Here is a 21,035-nt window from a genome sequence, read left to right as displayed (position 1 = left end):
TTTGTTTGATTTATTTTTGTTTGAATGTTTAATTACAAATAATTCATAAATTTAAACTCCTTTAAAAATTATTGATCGAGAATTATAAACTTAATATCATACTCAAAAAGATCGAGAATGTTTATAAAAATTTATTAAAAAATATAGAGAATAAAAAATAAAATAAAATAAAAGTGATAAGAAACTACATTGAAGCCCCTAATTTATTGAGTTGAGTTCAACTGCTACAACAGCTTCCACCAAAAACAGAAGGGACCTTATTATCCATAGCTACTGATGGTTTACTTTCACTTCCAATTTGGATTCCACGACTCTCATTCACCACATCAAAATTTCCATTTTCAATCCTTTTATATATTATTCCCGCTGTTTTTATGAACGCATCTTCAACATTTTCTGCACTTTTCGCCGAAACCTCCATGAACATCAAACCATTCTCCTTCGCAAACTTCTCGCCTTCTTCAGTACTTACAGCGCGCTTCTTACTGAGATCGGCCTTGTTTCCGATTAACATAAAGATCATATTTGAATTTGCATGTCGCTTCAAATCTTCTAACCAGCCAGCTATGTGATGAAATGTTTCTCTCCTTGTTATATCGTAAACCAGTAATGCACCTACTGCTCCTCTGTAATATGATGTTGTTATTGATTTGAATTTTTCTTGACCTGCTGTGTCCCATATTTGTAACCTGATTGGTTTGTTATTAATGTTGATCGTCCTCACACCGAATTCCACACCGATTGTTACGTCGTGGAAGGGTTGAAAGCGGTTGTCAGCGAAACGGATTAGAAGGCATGATTTTCCGACTCCTGTGTCTCCGATTATTATGTATTTGAAGATGTGTGAGTAAGACATTTTCTCTGTTAGGATTTTGCGAACGGGGAATAAAGAGGTGACAAAGGAGAAAGAAGAATACAGAGATATAAAAGTGAGGGACTGTGATGATTCAGTAAAGCGATGCACTATTTATAGGGATAAAAATCTAAGGGAAACTAATTAATAACAAACTAGCTATTTATAGGGATAAAAATCTTAGGGAAACTAATTAATAACAAACTAAGCTAATCTTATTCAGAATACTCTCTTATTCAGAATACTCGAGGATAAATCAAGATATTCGGAACTAAACGATAATTCAAAAGTATTTTCAAAAAAGAAATTGATAATTCAAGATATAAGATTAAGTTGGAGACAGGGAAACGATGTAGAGAAAATTATGGAATAAGTATAACTTTTAGGTTAAGCTAATCTTATTCAGAATACTCGGAGGATAAATCAAGATAATCGGAACTAAACGATAATTCAAAAGTATTTTCAAAAAAGAAAGTCATAATTCAAAACATTAATGAGAAATAAGATAAGATTAAGTTGGAGGCTGGGAAATAATGTAGAGAAAATTATGGAATAAGTATAACTTTTAGGTTAAGCTAATCTTATTCAAAATACTCGGAGGATAAATCAAGATAATCGGAACTAAACGATAATTCAAAAGTATTTTCAAAAAAGAAAGTCATAATTCAAAATATTAATGAGAAAAAAGATAAGATTAAGTTGGAGGCTGGGAAACGATATAGAGAAAATTATGAAATAAGTATAACTTTTAGATTAAGCTAATCTTCTTCAAAATACTCGGAGGATAAATCAAAATAATCGGAACTAAACGATAATTCAAAAGTATTTTCAAAAAAGAAAGTGATAATTCAAAATACTATTGAGAAATAAGATAAGATTAAGTTGGAGGCTGGGAAACGATGTAAAGAAAATTATGGAATAAGTATAACTTTTAGGTTTTATATATATATATATATATATATATATATATATATATATATATATATATATATATATATATATATATATATATATATATATATATATATATATATATATATATATATATATATATATATATATATATATATATATAATCGCAAAGCAAGCACATCGGAACTGGTCTGGTAATAAACTTTAACAAGAGAACAAGCCGGCCCTGATCTTATGATCGGTGTCAAGAAACCATATAGGTAGTCACAATGGACGGTTATGAAATGCTTCCCCAACAGAGTCGCCAGCTGAAGCTAGCGGAAATATACCCGAACGCATCGCATGTTCGAACATATAACAGAGTCGCCATCAAACTTTATTTATTCCCGAACGATTGAAAACATCGATAAAACCTGGGGGAAAGAGATAACTGGGTAAGGAAGTCAGATATGCAAGGGGAAGGTATTAGCACCCCTTATATTCGTTGTACTCAGCGAGGATTATGACCTTCATGCCTACGTATCCTTATAGTGTAATAAGGAATTCAGAGTTCCGTAGTTCATAGAACTAATGGTGGGAAATGAAAGAAGAGTGATAAAGGTATGGTCTGAACCAAATGATTATATTGTTTAACTCCAAAAAGGGGTGAGATCTGAACCCAAATGACATTAATCAATATGTAGTATAGCGTGAAGCATTAACCACTATATGGTATGGCCGAAAAACAAAGAGAATTAAGTATTCGGTATCAGGGAAAACATCTCTTGGTTCACAAGCAGATACTAGATGAAGCTCAAAGAAATAATGTGTATTTGGCTCAAAGAGAAAGGTATATCACATGAAGTGAATGAAAGTAGAAGATATTGAATGAATATGTTTGAATGGTGAATCATGGAGATGAATGGAGTGATAGAAAAAGAATAAATAAATATGTTCGTGGAGGATTCGAACCCTCGTGTCTACGTATTCTCATCGTGCAATGAGAAGGTCAGAGCTCTATAGTTCGTGGAACTAATGTGGAACAAGGAAAGATAGATATTGGATTGTTAATAGGCAAAGCAAATTGCTTAAAAAGTAAGTGTATGGCATTAACCAATGATGGTAATCAACCACAATGAATTTGTGAAAGCATGGCCTTAACCAAGCATGCTACCAGAGTTTGAGACTCTATAAGGTAGAAAAAGATATTTGCCAAAGTTTGCAACCCCACAAGGAAGAATGAGATAACTAGAGTTTGTAACTCCATAGGGAAAAATATATGAATGCCATAGTCCGTAACTACAAGGGAAAAAAGCATATTGCCAGAGTCTATAACTCTACAAGGGTAAGGTGTATAGGTGTGCCATAGTCTGTAACTATACAAGGCAGAAGGAATTGAATGCTAGAGTCTGTAATGAAGGTTAGAAAAACAAGAAGGGGGATTTGAATTGTTTTAGAAAATAAAAGCTTTTTCAAAAATAAAAACACACAGAATTTTATACTGGTTCGCTTAGAAAGTAAAGCTACTCCAGTCCACCCGGCCAAGGTGATTTCACCTTCAAAAAGGACTTAATCCACTAATCTTGAAAGATTATACAACCAAACATCTAAGAGAATGATCTCTTAGTCCTCTCAAGTATACAGACTACACAGAGTCACTTGAGGAACAAAAACAATTTTAGCAAAATAGATTTGTAATAGAAGGTGCTTCTAAAGCAAGTATTACAGCGGAATATTTAAGCAATAGTTTTTCACGTATGAGCAGCAGCTCGTGAAAAAAATTGAGAGAGAATATGAATGATTTTTCTGTGCGTTGTTGTTGTATCTCTCAATGAGGTAGGCTGTCCTTTATATAGTAGTGAGAAGGACCGTTGGAGTGATGACAGAATATTGGTCTTTGATGAGCATTCAATATCATTACTTCTGCGTTTCTTGACATAACCATTTTGTCTCCCTGAATAACTTCTTTCTTAAAATACTTCATTTCCATATTGAGAAATTCTTTCCGTTACTCTTTCTGGATTTGGAGAAACTTCATCAGAGTCTTGTTATATCGAGTCATGCGTCAGAAGGAGATTATGTTGAAGTTACATCATAGCTTCTCAGAGTACTAGTCTTCTAGATCATCAGAACTAAGACCAGTGGATGTTAGAGCGTCTGGTTCTTTTACTGTCTTGCTTTGCTCAGATTCAGAACTTCTTGGGCGCACTTCTTCCTCAGATGCGTCTGATCTTCTAGTACTTTGTATCTGATCAATGTTTGTATCTGATAAAATGATCAGAATCCTTCGTTGCTATTCAGAGTCATGCGCACTTAGAAAAAATTCGTTAGGATGCCATTTTTGGTTTCATCCTTTGTTATCATCAAAATCCTGGAATTCTATTGTAGAACTAATTTTATTCTTACAATCTTCCCCTTTTTGATGATGACAAAACAATCTTAATTCAGAGATGAAACAATTTTTTTGATAAGAGTTATAGATCAGATGGAAGTGAGCTCCCCCTGAGATAAGTCTGGGAGTTCAGAAGTTCTTACCGGACCTTCCATGATATGATGTTTCTAGATACTCTCCTGCAAATGTCTAAGTTAAAAGGATTAGAAACAATGTTTGCAGAGTTCTGATAGGAGTTAGATATGTTTTCATCAGAGCTGTTTTTAGTTCTCCCCCTTTTTGTCAGAATTAAAAAGACTTAGTGAAACTGAAAGAGCAAAAGGTTAGATATATATATTCACGTAAAGCAGATACAGATGCCAGAAACGTAAAAGAAACAAGAATGCAGAAAGCAACAAGCAAATCAGAGCAACACAAAAAAAGGTATTTTCAAAAAAGAAAGTGATAATTCAAAATAAGATAAGATTAAGTTGGAGGCTCGGAAACGATGTAGAGAAAATTATGGAATAAGGATATATATATATATATATATATATATATATATATATATATATATATATATATATATATATATATATATATATATATATATATATATATATATATATATATATATATATATATATATATATATATATATATATATATATATATATATATATATATATAATCGCAAAGCAAGCACATCAGAACTGGTCTGGTAATAAACTCTAACAGGAGAACAAGTCGGCCCCGATCTTATGATTGGTGTCAGGAAACCATATAAGCAGTCACAATGGACGGTTATGAAATGCTTCCCCAACAGAGTCGCCAGCTGAAGGTAGCGGAAATATATCTGAATGCATCGCATGTTCGAACATACAACAGAGTCGCCATCAAACTTTATTTATTCCCGAACGAAATGGAAAACATCGATAAAACCCGGGGGAAAAAGATAATTGGGTAAGGAAGTCAGATATGCAAGGGGAAGATATTAGCACCCTTTACATTCGTTGTACTCAGCGAGAACCATTTTGATTGTTCTTGCTCGGATGAGTGTGATATCTAAGGATTACTCGCGAAAAGAATAAAGGGAAAAGAAAGGAATAGATAAAGTGTTCGGTGAGGATTATGGCCTTCATGCCCACGTATCCTTATAGTGTAATAAGGAATTCAGAGTTCCGTAGTTCATAGAACTAATGGTGGGAGATGAAAGAAGAGTGATAAAGGTATGGTCTGTACCAAATGATTATATTGTTTAACTCCAAAAAGGGTGAGATCTGAACCCAAGAGTAAAGGTGACATTAATCAATATGTAGTATAACCTGAAGCATTAACCAATATATGGTATGGCCGAAAAACAAAGAGAATTAAGTATTTGGTACCAGGGAAAACATCTCTTGGTTCACAAGCAGATACTAGATGGAGCTCAAAGAAATAATGTGTATTTGGTTAAAAGAGAAAGGTATATCACATGAAGTGAATGAAGGTAGAAGATATTTAATGAATATGTTTGAATGGTGAATCACGGAGATGAATGGAGTGATAGAAAAAGAATAAATAAATATGTTCATGGAGGATTCGAACCCTCGTGTCTACGTATTCTCATCGTGCAATGAGAAGGTCAGAGCTCTATAGTTCGTGGAACTAATGTGGAACAAGGAAAGATAGAGATTGGATTGTCAAGAGGTAAAGCAAATTGCTTAAAAAGTAAGTGTATGGCATTAACCAATGATGGTAATCAACCACAATGAATTTGTGAAAGCATGGCCTTAACCAAGGATGCTACCAGAGTTTGAGACTCTATAAGGTAGAAAAAGATATTTGCCAAGGTTTGCAACCCCACAAGGAAGAATGAGATAACTAGAGTTTTTATTTCCATAGAGAAAAATATATGAATGCCATAGTCCGTAACTCTACAAGGGAAAAAAGCAGATTGCCAGAGTCTATACCTCTACAAGGGCAAGGTGTATAGGTGTGCCATAGTCTGTAATTATACAAGGCAGAAGGAATTGAATGCTAGAGTCTGTAACTCAATAAGGAAAAAGGAAAATGATGCCAATGTCTGTAACCGTGTATGCAAGATGAAAATAGGTTAAAGTCTAAAACTTACAGGGAAATGCTTGTTTGTCAAAGTCTGTAACTGTGTAGGCTGTAATACCACAAAATTCACCATACCCTTCACAATGTTCATATAGGTCACTAACTCTAACCATTTGTATATCCTTATGGTCATTCATTTCACTTGCATAACCAAGGTCCAATACAAAAGGACAGGTATCATGGATTCCAAGCTTTATGCTTGCACCTAATGAGAACTAGGGTTTCTCTTCAACTTGAGGTGGCTTAACAATCAAACCCTTATTGGAGGTAGTTCTTTATGATTTTGTATGTGCTTATCATTGATGATTCAACTTTGGCTTCTTGATTAAACAAAACCCTAATTTGGGATCTTCACTTGATCATGGTGCCCATAAATCCTAATTATGTCCAACACCCTTGTGTCGACCCATAACCCTAGTTTCATCTGATTCTTCATCATCCATTGTGCTCAATGCATTTGCTTGGTTAAGACTCATCAAATGGTCTCTTGTTCATTGACATTCATGTTGTTGTCTTGGGTATGATTTCATAACCTCACATGTGCATCTTGTGTTTGCTTGGACCATTGATTTAAGTCTAAGTACATGGCCCCGCAACTTTCATCTGCTTCCATTCATCCATGGAATTTCATCTGATCATTTCTTGATACCCAATCCAAGTTCATGTCTTGCTTAGCCTACTTCATATGGTCATTTCAAGTGCCTAGTCCATGTCTTGCTTGGTTTTATATGGTCAATGTTACTCAAGTCCATTTCATGACATTTTCAATGCTTATCATTTGTCCATCAAAGTTTGCTAAAGCCTAGTATGATTCAATCCAAGTTTGGGTCATGTCCATTGGTTCATGATTAATGGTTCATTCAAGTCATAGCCTTGTTCATCAGGCATGTTTAATTCATGTTCAAGTCATGGTCTTAATCTTGTTCATATGACATTCATTCTAGTTCATCAAATCACCCATGTCTATCCAATTAATGTCCATAGTTCATTTATAATCCATGTTCATATTAATTCATTCAAGTTCATAGCAAATTCATTCATTTCAAGCATCAAGTCATACAAGATCATTCAAAGTGTCAATTTCATTCGTATAAATCTAATTCCATTCTGTTGGTTTAAGCCCTAGAGGCCAATACTTTTGGTACTTGTATCGAATTATTTATTAATAATAAAAGGCTTTTTCTTTATTATATTTGTTTAATAAAGTCCCTAGAATAGCTAGTCCGTTTAATGTATCAAGTGTGACTTGATCATGAGATCACATTAAACATAAGGACACTATTCTTAAAGTATTCGTAGTCGAGCTTTATTGTGAAGTGGGATAACATTAAAGCATTAAGACTATTATGTATATAGACTGATGATCACATCTCATGGATCATGGATAAGGAGTTATGATGATTTAAACATAGGTATGAATATTAAGAGTAATATTTATACTGGATTGACCCGCTATGAGAATACTAAATAAAATTTTATGCAAAGTGTCATAAGTTATTCTCATGGTGATAATGGTGTATACCACCCTTCGACCTGAAACCACTATGGACCCTAGATGTAGAGTCGAGTGCTTTATTGCTAATCAAACGTTGTCCGTAACTGGATAACCATAAAGACAGTTGATGGGTACTCCACGAAGCATGCTGAGGGACATGAGTGACCTAGATGGAATTTTTCCATCCTGCATAACAGGATAAATGTCTATGGGCCCGATATTGAACTAGACAAGGATGACACAGTCTATGCCTTATGTTCAATATAGACATAAGGGCAAAAGGGTAATTATGCACATAAGTATTATCACAGAAGGATTTGTCAGATCACATGACATTTTCGTGTCTTGGGTAACAGTGATGTGTTGCTAGATACCGCTCACTGTTTATTATATTAAATACGTGATTTAATATAATTGCCAATGCCGCAAAAACCTACAGGGTCACACACAAAGGACGGATTGATGAGAGATAGAGTAACTAAGGAACACTGTAAGGTACGGTGCACTTAAGTGAATTGTAGAACATCGTAAGGTACAGTGTACTTAAGTAGAATACGAAATATGGTAATGTACCACGCGCTTAAGTGATTTTGGGCATATTATAAGATATGGGCCACATACACTTAAGTGGGCTTTTTAGCTTGAAGCCCACACAAGTGGTTCTATAAATAGAACCCTTGTGTAGAAGCATTCATTGTGGTTGCATTTTAGTTTTCTCTTTCTCTCTCTCTCTCTCACACTCAAAGCCTTCATTCACAGCAGCTAGCATTGAGATTGAAGAAATCCGCTCGTGTGGACTAAGTAGAGGCGTTGTCATCGTTCAACATTCGTGATCACTCCATAGATCTGCGTCAAAGGTTTCAATCGTCACAAGAGGTAACTATTCTATCAATGATCATGCCCATTCGTAAGGATCACTAAAGTAGAAAATTTTAATTTCCGCAGCATTTTGGATCGTTGTTCTCCTTCAGTGGTATCAGAGCCACTTATGAAACCATGCATCGGATAACTGTTTATTTTCTGTATTAATATGATTAAAAGATAGAATGAATCAAAGAATAAACGAGTAATTAAATTTGACATCATGTGTGTACGATTTGGATGATTGATGTTGACTATGCTTCGGAACCGACATTAGTATGGTGAAGCAGCGATACATCGATCGTCCATAGGTTACGCAATTGAGACCGATCAACTTATATATGATATAAGTAATCCTAATGCAAAGTACGGTATATATGATATACTATTTCTATTTCGTTCATTCAAACATACTGTTTTTGTTTCCTTTGAGCGATCAATGGTCATTTGCTTCGGAATCTGACTTTAGTATGGTGAAGCAATGACCTGTTGATCAATCATACTGAATCAACAATCGAGGTGTGTTTGACGGTCTGAAATTGGTGCATTAGGGTTAGTGACGACACAAGGGTTGTGCCGTCAAGGAGTTGTGAATTGAGGGCTTGTAGGAACACGTTTGTTGACTGTTTCAAAGCGCTGGTATTTTGGCCGCGTGACGATCGTCATGGACCTGTGACGATCATAACAAGCTGGACGTGACGGTCGTAACATGCTTTGTGACGGTCGTCACATTCACAGATCAAGAATTCTAGGCAATTCTGTTGGTCTGGCCGCGTGACGTTCATCATGGGCCTATGACGGTCGTAACAAGCTAGACGTGACGGTCGTAACATGCTTGTGACGGTCGTCACATTCACATAGTCAGAATTCTTGGGGTTTCTGTTTTGTGACTGCGCAAGAGTTGTGTTGATGCAAAACGATGTCGATTTCAAATGAATTGTTCATTAAAAATTTCGGACAGGGACGCTTCCCCTACAACCCCGCAAGGGGTGCTGCCCCCTTGACCCCCCGTTCCCGCTGACCGAGCAACGAACCCCCGACTAACTCTGCGTAGTGTAATCGGTCGCCGAAATTTAATTTGGTTTTAATTAATTAAAGGAATTAAAAATAATAATAATAATAATAATGTGTTTATTATTATTGTCTTGTGGTGATCGGTTATGGCCTTGGTTTTCCTTTATTTTGTTTTGGGATTTTAAAATACGACCTGCGTGTCATGCCTCTCTTTTAATCTCTTAATGTAACTTCTTTTCTCATCTCAATCCCTCGTATGTAAAACGAGTTCCTTATGTAATATAATGTTATGAAGAAAGAGAAGAATTCAATATCAAAGGAGGACAATGTTATGAAGAAAGAGAAGAACTCAATATCAAAGGAGGACAACCTTGAAGATCTTGCTTGAAGATGCTTAGATCGTTATTAAGTTAGCTTAGGTTCTCTCATTGGCTTGGGAGAACAATTGCGCTAGGGGCCATAACTGTTTCATTATGCATGTTGATGCATGTGTATGTATGTTGATGCATGTGAATATATGTTGATGCATGTGAGAGACGGTTTATATGATAAATAAGCCGGTGAGATCAGAACAATTGCAATTCCCTCAAATTAAATATTAAGTTTATGCTTTCCAAGTTTTAGCACTCATCAAGACTAGTATCAGATAATGTAGGTTTCGCCTACGCGAGGTGCATGTTCTATATTAGTAAGGTGCGATGGGATAATTGTAATATCCAACTGCTAAAACAATGGGTCAAACTTAACTAAACAAATTATAATAAGATTATATATGTTTAGAAGCAAGAGTTGGAAATGATCCATATGATGGATTGGAATAAGGAGTTATTCACCCAACTGAAATTTTCGAGAGTTGTATTAGATACAATTGGAAGGAGTTCCTACCTAAATAACCTAGTTTTGTGTAATCCGCCTACGCGGACTTAGAACAAAGTGAAATATGGATCTCGACCCACTAGAAAATCTTCCAACGGGATTTTCTGAATCAAATGATGAGGGTCATTTGTTTTGAGTAAAATAGTGGGAGCATATTTAATTAAAGAACTAATTAAATATGTCATTGATACTTATATTTTCATTAATCTCAACAAACATCTCTAACAAACATTTTGCGATCAATCCTTGACAAAGAAAAATTGTCTGGGACAAATTTTCTGGATTGGCACCGAAATCTGAGGATTGTCCTCAAACATAATAGAAAGCTGTATGTCTTGGAGAAACCTATTCCTAAAGAGGAACCTCCTAGTTCTGCACCTAAGGCAGAAATAGATGCTTATAAGAAGCATGTCGATGATGCCAATGAAACTGCTTGTCTCATGCTGGCTACCATGAACTCCGAGTTGCATGTTCAAAGTGTTCTTCAAAATTAGTTTGAATGTCTTAAAAAAATGGATTAGAAGTCTTTTATGAAATAGAATTAGGAATATTTTGTTTAATTTGTAAGCAAAAAATTAGAAGAAATTATGAAAATTAAGGGTATTATAAAAATAATAGTAACAAATGGTGGACTAGAAAATACCTAGTAACTAGAGGGGAAAATGGTCTTTCCTATATATCTTATATAAGCCCCTTTTTAGACCAAAACTCATATTTTTCCCATTCAGCATTAGTGTTACACGATTTTTGAGCTAGAAGGGGGCTTTAAGGATTGCATGAAAGTTGAATGGATCCATTCCACCATTCCAAGTCCAGGTTTAGATTCATAACTATTTTCCTTCATTCTAGAGTCACCATAGAGAGATTTGAGGAAAATTTCATCACCTAACTCATAGGAGTTTTTCCTTCCCTCCCTCTGAGGTGATTTTGTATAAGCTTCTAATCTTAGTTAGATATAAACTAGTAATTTCTTCCTATAAAAAAATTAGATATAATGATTAATTTTATGATCAAGTTAGTATGTTTGAAACCCTAGGTTAGTTGAGAATGTGATGACTAGAAATTAAATGTTTTTGTATGATTTCTTAGCTACAAAATAATTATTGGTATAAATATAATCATTTGAAGAGTTTTAGTTGATTTGTGAATGTTCAATATTGAGAAAGGGGGGAAATAAACCATTGAACTTTTGTATAACTTCCTCTACATGCATTGTTTTGAGATGAAACTACAATCATTAGAAACTAGTCAGAATTTAGCTAGAAATATAATCAAATATGGTTTAGTTTGGTTATGGTATGATAGAAAACTGAACAAGTTCTTCAACATGAAATTCAGATATCCTGCTAGTTATTTTACTAATATTTTCACTTCAAATAATTGACAAGAAAACAAGGACATTTGCAAGGTGGTTTATAACAAAGTTAATCCCTCAATGTATGAGGAACTCCAAACAAATTTCTCCCCCACTATGGTTAGTCGGGCTATTCACGAACTAAAAGTAATGTGTCCCTAGGTCTAAATGGTATTCCATTTGCTTTCTACCATCACTATTGGGATATTGCCACTAACAACATCACTAACAGTGATATTAGAATCCACAACAATGAAGGTAATGTCAATGTTTATAATCTCAATTAAACTTATATCTACCTTAATCCTGAGACTAATCAGCCTATAAAGGCCACTGATTTTTCAGCTTATACCCTTATGCAACTAACTCTCAAAATTATCATCGGAACTATTTCTAATAGAATCAAACATATGATTAACATTATAATAAACCCTTATCATGGCCTTTACAAGTAACCTCCCACGAGTTCCTTCTTGAAACTCTCCTATATTTATGTCCGCTCTCCCAATAGCCACAATACACTGACATATTAGAAAAACATCAATGACATGGTTCACCCTAGCCGACTCCTCTTCCAGTATATCATGATGAGCTGGCATAGATGCACCCCCCTCTACATCTAGTGTCACATAAAGATGTGACACTATAATAAAACCATTGGATGTAGCAATATAAAGTACTCCATGATTGAGGAGCTGACACACTATGTGCATCCTCTAGGACCAGATGATCATGGTACTCCATAAATATCCTATCAACATCTCTATGGAGGACTGCGGAGGGAGCAACAATGGTTGAGACTCTAGGAATACCATGTTGATAGAAAAACTGACGCATAACTCACTCAGGTAGATGTGGATACATCAGTATTTATCCATAAGCCAACCATTAGGAGTAGAAGGATATTTCATCAAAGGGACATGTTTCACAGTGAACTCTGTACAATGTGAAGTTTATATCACTTGTTGCAATGCGGTCAAGATAAAATCGAAATGACTCAGTCGCCTGATTGCCTCTAAGCAGGTTGAAGGAGCAAGCGGTGGCAAAGCCTCTTTGTAGTCATCCATATATGCCCAGCCAGAGAGACATGAAAAGTGCTTAAGGATCCATGTTAGAAAAAGGTTTATATGAAATATTAGTAACGATGTTGCATAAGTATTATGAAATATTCGTAACACTAAAGGTGCAAATATATTACCATAAATAGCATGTTGTTTGCTGTCATTTTTCTAGTCTTCCATAATAAGCTTCTCCTAACTTGGAGTAGAGGTAAACCAAATAAGAGGCCCCTTATTTATACTCATGAATTCTCTCAAAGTCAATGAAGTATCTCATATAGACAACATCGACATAATATGCACTTTGTCCATAAATATGGATGTGCCAAAAAAATACATAAGGTATGACCTTAATGCACATACTCAATGATACACAATCCATGCATCATCACCATCAGCTTTAACTGTCATATCCAAGCGGTATCTGTATAACTTTTCCAGAAAGCTAAATCTGGCATGACATCCTCTAGTGTCATCTATCTCCTGTTGGTCATCACTTGGGTGAGCTCCCAAATATTTCACCACCATGTCCAGTGCATCAGGCCTAGTGATTCTAAAGAAGTTTAATAATCTTCCTATGATCGAAATATTTTAGAGGGATAACACGTCATCAAATGTGTTGGACATCTCACCGATCAGAAGATGAAATGATGACGTCTATGAGTGTTATCTCTCTATGAAAGAAGACAACAAATCATGGTTAAAACAAGTATACCCCGTCATGAATAAATCTTCCAGTCCAGATAGATGCATCCTTAAACCATGGTTCATTAGGCTTTTGGAGCTTCACAATCTTCCTACCGTGGTTGATACATTTTAACTACTCAAAATGTTGTAAGAAAATACATTATCGTCATAAATTTCAAATATTATAACACATATGTTTAAAAGAAAAAATAGAAATTTATTTTACCTCTCCATCTCACATGTACATGGCAGCATGTCTTGCATATATATAAAGTAGTGACGTGTCTGAGAGGCCTCCTAGAAAAACATCAGGAACAACAACCCCAAGTTGGAATTTTAGGGTAGCAAGTTAGACTTCTAGGGAAACAACAAGGGACACATGCCTCCGGGAAGACGATATCAGAGACATATGAACTTGATAAGATGATGTTTCTACATCAAATGAAGTGGCACCAAGGGCTGGACCCGAGGGTCTAGCATTTTCCTTCGAATGGAAGCATGGCGAGGCACTCTACTATGTCTCAATATTTACTGGTTGTCATACACTTTAACTTTAATTAAACCAGTAAAATCATATCATAATAAAATCCCAGTGACATGACAGGCAAAATTAAACAAGTTATGCATATTAGAAAAATACAAAAGTTAACTTCTGTATCCAGGCTAAACCAGAAAAACGCAGAAACGCAACATGCCCTAAGCTCTAAAATTCAAACTTCAAATAATATAAATGCATGCCTTACTAAATAACCTATTATGCATTTAACTATAATATAATGTATCATAAACAAACTATTATATGTGTTTAACTTCAAACTAATTAAAAACAAAAAGAAAATGAAAAACTTACCGAACGTGAGAAGTGGATGATTTCACATTGAATGGAGTGGAGTAGAGATTTAGAAATGCACTAGAATTGAGTGCAATGGAGTAAAACATGTGACAAGGCTTGAAAAATTATGAAAATGGAGTTTTCTCACGATACCTGTTTTAGATTATGAGTAAGTTTCTAAAATGAAGAAGGAAGAGGGAGCTCTTAACGCATTTATATAAATCAAATAGCTCCGAACATTAACCTTATTTAAAAATATGAACATTAACCTCCAAAAAAGATACAGAGATTAACATCCAGATTGTTTCAGCTATGTTTCTTAGCATCAGTTTGAGACTTAACTTGATTGTATTTTAGATGCGTACAAAGTTTAAGTTCTAAATTTTAAAAGCATTATTGATTTTTCACCATGGTGGGTGAAAACCCCTAAAAGTATGATGAGCCGCCTTCATTTGTCATTAGAAAAAAAAATAACACTAGAGACCATGTCCTAGTAGTCCACACCATCCAAAGAGAACCAATATTGTATCTGAATTAAAAAAAACTATTTCAATTTAATTTCTTAAGTAACCATAATTTCAAGTTATTTACCAAAATAACCATGTTTCATGCACATGTTTAAAGCATGCGCCAGTTGGGTTGGCGCATGCATTTTGTCATTGAGCAAAGGCGGCAATACCATTGACGCATGCATGCAGTGATGTCAATGCAATTGGCGCTTGCTTACTATCTATCGTGTGCATGCTCCATTGCATGTGGCGCAAGCTTTATGTATTTTTTTTTGAATTTTGAATTTTATACTTATAAATAAATGAAATAAATAGGTAAATGAAAAATACTTAATAATATTATGATATAAAGTTAAAATACATAACAATTAACAAGAAAATCAATGATCCGCCCTATTGAAATGTCCCCCTGTTCCACATCCTGGTGGATTTGCCTGTCTTCGAGGTCTCCCACGATTTTCCTGAGGTGTTTGGGGTCTTTGAGTGCTAACATGATGCAATGGTGGTTGGTGTGAAGGTCCGGTGGAAGGAACAACGGTATTCGATAAATTTTGCATTATTTCTCCCAAATAGTTAGGGGTGTTACCGCCAACGACGCTGCCGTAATTGAGTTCGGTGCCCATGTTGTCATAGTTGGGTCGTTGTGGTTGGGTGGTTTGTGGACGACATGGTTGCCCGAATTGGGACATTGAATCGTTTTGGAAAAGAAGCAATGGTTCATGTGGTGTAATAAAGTCAAACAATGGTTGGGTGTTATGGCGTTGGGATGTTTGGGTGTTCATAAGTGGAAGGCTATGATGGGATGAGATTAAATCATATGAATCATCCGGGCAATAGACAGATGTGGTGGTTACGTATGTTTGTTGGTGGTCAGGGTTTGGTTCCTGCTTTTGAGTTTGGGTGTGTGACATGAATTGGTTGCGTGGTTAGGTGTTTGATCGTTGGGTGTATAAGGTAGGGTGATGGTGTGAGGTTGGTCATTGGGTTTGGGTGGGTTGACATTGTTCTTGGGCGGGGATTTGTTATTGGGTGTTTGATGATAAAGCTCGTTGGCATGGATCAATCAAATACCTTGGCTCAGACACAAACTGCGACGTGTTAATCGACCTAAACCATACCATACAATGTTGAGTTGGTCTAGCACCATGTATGATTGGTTCGTTTAAGATGTGTTGTCGTCGATTCCTCCAATGATGGCACATATCTTTTGCAAAGTCTCTCCAATAAGAATAATCCCATTGGCCATCGACTCTTTGTTGATGCCAATCTCCTAAACCCGTCGGAGGTTCTGGAATTTGTTGTTGCATGCCGAACTGCAATTTTACACGGTCACTATGGTACATCCTCGAAGATATGGTTCTATCAAAGGATCGTGTGGAACATATTCATGTACATGACATCGAAATCTCTTTGGGTCCTAACAAAATATAAGTAAGAAATAAGTAAGAATAAGTAATAAATAATAGATACATTTTGTTAGGAAATAAGAATAAGTAATAAACAATATAGAATAAGTAATAACATACAAATGTTGCAATATTATCGATTGTTCCTCGATGTTCATCACCCATGGTCAATAGAGACATATTGTCAACATAGGGTATGCATTAACAGAATATTCTTTCAAAACCTTGTGCAATCAATGAACTCTGTCTTCAAAGGCATCCGAAACCCACATATAACCGTTTTAGTGCAAGCAACCTATTTTAGGCTAGGGGCGTTGTTTGAGATCAAACGTTCCAAATGGAGTTCAGTGTTACAATCTGGGAAGTTGTTTAGTGATGCTTCATTGAAATTCATTAAAGAGGAAGTTGCCAAAACTAACACACGCGTGGTCACGGTGTTTGACCGTATAAAGGTTGGTACAATGTTGCTGAGTCAATAGATCACAATGAAGGAATGCTGATGGGACACTATCGAGTGGAACTAGATAGAGGTTGGTGCGACTACGGAAAGTTCCAAGCCTTTCGTATGCCATGCTCCCATGTCATAGCGGCATGTGCATAGGTTTGACAAGATTCTTCCAACTTACTATCCAATGTTTACAAAGTCATAAACCTTTGCAATGTTTACAAAATTAGCTTTTCGGTGGTAGCAAAGAAGGATTATTGGCCTGCATATCAAGGAGACACTCTCTGGCACAATGAAATAATGCGAAGAAAGAAAAAGGGTCGCCCAAACATCACCCATATTCGAATCGAAATGGATACGACGAACAAAATGGTTAGATTATGTAGTTCATGTCGCCAACCCGGTTATAATCGTACTAACTGTCCCAGTGTTGGAACAAGCACACCAAAATAATTTTAATTGTAACTCTTTTGCTTTATATTAAAAACAACATTCATTTCATATGATAAGCAGAACAAATACAATAATTAAACAACAACACAAGAAACTACAACAAATAAAATAACATCACAAACAAATACAACACAGAAACAACAGAACTATGCGATTACAACCATTAAAATAATTTTGTGAGAAGTATAAACCACCATGTGAACGTCTCTGTTAGTTTTAATATTGACCCAAAAACGAACTTCTCCATTTTGGTTGAACATCATATCAAGCCATTGAATTCTTCTGATCATTTCACCATCTACAATGTCTCCATCTAACCAACGATTCAAGGTCTTGTTAAGATGTTCGAACGTATCTACATTCCAAAGTCGGATCTTCATCGGAGGTTGCACTATTGAAAAGATTAAATAGGCATTTCTCTTGTGAATATAAGGACACAAGTATGAATATGCAGACATTTTAAAGAAAATTGAAGGAGATTGAAGAAAAATGAAAAGAGAGGGTAAGAAGTTGTGTGAAAAATTATGGGAGGGTGATGTTGTATTTATAGATGAGTGGCGGAGCAGTAGCCACATGCATTAGCACATACATAGAGTGCACTATGCATGCACCATTGCATGTGATACCTACACATGCATGCGCCATTGCACGTGACGCCTTCACATGCATGCATCATTGCACGTGACGCAAATGAATAAGATTTTCATTGGATGCGCCAATGCAACTAGCGCCCAGGTTAGATATTTTTTTTAAAAGTGGTTATTTTGATAAATATTTTAAAAAAATAGTTATTTTAGAATTTTAATTAAAAAAATGATTATTTAAAAAAAATCATTATATCTTCGTGACTAATGATACGAATATTTAAACAAATCAATTATAAATAACTTTTAATTTTTTAATAAAATTTGTTTTTTTCCATAAAAAAACAAAATTTAAATTTAAACTTAATTTTGGTACAGAATAGCATCGTGTCTAGGTCCAAAACTTTTTGAGTAAACCAAAAGGGTCCAAAGCTTTTGATTGAATTCCTCAACTTTTGAAAATGGTTCAGGAGAAGCAAATGACATAACTCTCTCTTATTAACTCTTCACTATCAAAACCCAAAACCCTTCTAAACTAAAAAAACCAACCATAAACTTTTAATTAAAATGTTATAGTTCCTTTAAATATCTAAAATTTCACCTTTAATCTTTTAAAAAAAAATTCAAAGAATAATTTTTATCATATTTTTTATCCACACTTTTGTTTCCTCCTACCAACATCCGTTAATAAAAGCTGACATGACATGTGGTAATGTTATCGTGGCAAAGATGCTGACATTTATGCCACATTTATAGAGACGGAAATTTTATCGCTAACATGAACATCATAAAGAAAAACTCAGAAAGCGTAGTTAATATGTAGCTAATCCGTAGCTAATTCCTTGTTAAAACACATCATTTTTTTGACATAGACTTTGTATTTTTTCATGATTTTTTTCAAGGACGTTTATCATATTATAATGATCTCAAAATTCAATCATATGTCAATGTTGCGTTGTTTTTATTTCATGGATAATTGACGCTTAAAATTTGTTTATTTATTTATCTAATGCCAAAAAAAATCTATTTTTTTCAGAAGAGATCCTTATAATATGATACACTAACATGAAAAAAAAAATTAAAGTATGCCGGCCTTTTTATAATCAATAGTGTTAAGTTTCTCATTTTGTCTCTGGAAAAAAAATGCATTTGTTGGTGTTTCGATCAAAAAATCAAAATAAATCAACACTTATTCAAAATATCATGAAAATTTACAGATGTTTTTTTTTTTACGTATTATGATATAAGTTCTTGCATAAGATTTGCGGAAAAATCAATCATATACGAACGCTTGCGTTGTTTTTTTCATATAAAATTAATGTTTAAAAAATTATATTTAATTAATTTCAATTAAAAAATAATCAAATTTTTGTGAGAAATCCTTATAATGTGATAAATTTTCTTGTAAAAAAATCATGAAAAAAATAAACAAAAGCTAAGTCATAATATGTGTTTGAATTAGCTTGGGATTAACTACGAATTTCTTATAGTTTATGAGTTTTTTTTATGATGTTTATATTAGCGACGGAATATCTATCACTATAATTTTAATTAATATAAATAATACAAAACAGTGACAAAATATCACATGACATCCATATTAATATCTTTATCACATTAGTCTTATCACTTGTCATGCCATATCGGTTTTTATTAATGGATGTTACGGATAAGAATAAAAAATATGGATGAAAAATTAAAAAAATCATTATTATTATTTTTTTAAAAGATTAAAAATAAAATCTAAAATATTCAAAAATACTAGCAACATATTTAACCTTTTAATTAATATTATTATTGGGTCCTATTATTTTAAAAGTTCGGTGGGTTGTTTAAAATTGTTTTAAAGATTATAAAGTGCATAATTATAAATAATTTAAAATTTTGAGAGTTTGTTTGATTTATTTTTGTTTGAATGTTTAATTACAAATAATTCATAAATTTAAACTCCTTTAAAAATTATTGATCGAGAATTATAAACTTAATATCATACTCAAAAAGATCGAGAATGTTTATAAAAATTTATTAAAAAATATAGAGAATAAAAAATAAAATAAAATAAAAGTGATAAGAAACTACATTGAAGCCCCTAATTTATTGAGTTGAGTTCAACTGCTACAACAGCTTCCACCAAAAACAGAAGGGACCTTATTATCCATAGCTACTGATGGTTTACTTTCACTTCCAATTTGGATTCCACGACTCTCATTCACCACATCAAAATTTCCATTTTCAATCCTTTTATATATTATTCCCGCTGTTTTTATGAACGCATCTTCAACATTTTCTGCACTTTTCGCCGAAACCTCCATGAACATCAAACCATTCTCCTTCGCAAACTTCTCGCCTTCTTCAGTACTTACAGCGCGCTTCTTACTGAGATCGGCCTTGTTTCCGATTAACATAAAGATCATATTTGAATTTGCATGTCGCTTCAAATCTTCTAACCAGCCAGCTATGTGATGAAATGTTTCTCTCCTTGTTATATCGTAAACCAGTAATGCACCTACTGCTCCTCTGTAATATGATGTTGTTATTGATTTGAATTTTTCTTGACCTGCTGTGTCCCATATTTGTAACCTGATTGGTTTGTTATTAATGTTGATCGTCCTCACACCGAATTCCACACCGATTGTTACGTCGTGGAAGGGTTGAAAGCGGTTGTCAGCGAAACGGATTAGAAGGCATGATTTTCCGACTCCTGTGTCTCCGATTATTATGTATTTGAAGATGTGTGAGTAAGACATTTTCTCTGTTAGGATTTTGCGAACGGGGAATAAAGAGGTGACAAAGGAGAAAGAAGAATACAGAGATATAAAAGTGAGGGACTGTGATGATTCAGTAAAGCGATGCACTATTTATAGGGATAAAAATCTAAGGGAAACTAATTAATAACAAACTAGCTATTTATAGGGATAAAAATCTTAGGGAAACTAATTAATAACAAACTAAGCTAATCTTATTCAGAATACTCTCTTATTCAGAATACTCGAGGATAAATCAAGATATTCGGAACTAAACGATAATTCAAAAGTATTTTCAAAAAAGAAATTGATAATTCAAGATATAAGATTAAGTTGGAGACAGGGAAACGATGTAGAGAAAATTATGGAATAAGTATAACTTTTAGGTTAAGCTAATCTTATTCAGAATACTCGGAGGATAAATCAAGATAATCGGAACTAAACGATAATTCAAAAGTATTTTCAAAAAAGAAAGTCATAATTCAAAACATTAATGAGA

The 21,035-nt window shown here is 34.3% G+C and overlaps 2 protein-coding genes across 2 annotated transcripts; both read right to left on the bottom strand.

The window, feature by feature from the left end:
- Nucleotides 1-217: 217 nt before the first annotated feature.
- On the bottom strand, nucleotides 218-895 carry LOC127137849 (ras-related protein RABB1c-like). Its single transcript, XM_051064271.1, has one exon. The coding sequence runs from the start codon at nucleotides 854-856 to the stop codon at nucleotides 218-220; it is 639 nt and encodes a 212-aa protein (XP_050920228.1). The 5' UTR covers nucleotides 857-895.
- A 19,005-nt stretch (nucleotides 896-19,900) lies between these two features.
- Nucleotides 19,901-20,589, bottom strand: LOC127137848 (ras-related protein RABB1c-like). Its single transcript, XM_051064270.1, has one exon. It carries the CDS (start codon nucleotides 20,537-20,539, stop codon nucleotides 19,901-19,903), a length of 639 nt encoding a protein of 212 aa, XP_050920227.1. The 5' UTR covers nucleotides 20,540-20,589.
- Between the last annotated feature and the right edge of the window lie 446 nt (nucleotides 20,590-21,035).

The sequence above is a fragment of the Lathyrus oleraceus genome, chromosome 4 (assembly GCF_024323335.1).
Source record: "Lathyrus oleraceus cultivar Zhongwan6 chromosome 4, CAAS_Psat_ZW6_1.0, whole genome shotgun sequence".
Lineage (NCBI taxonomy): Eukaryota > Viridiplantae > Streptophyta > Magnoliopsida > Fabales > Fabaceae > Lathyrus > Lathyrus oleraceus.
The sequence above is the reverse complement of the archived record's forward strand: the minus strand, read 5'-3'. Positions and strand labels throughout refer to the sequence as shown.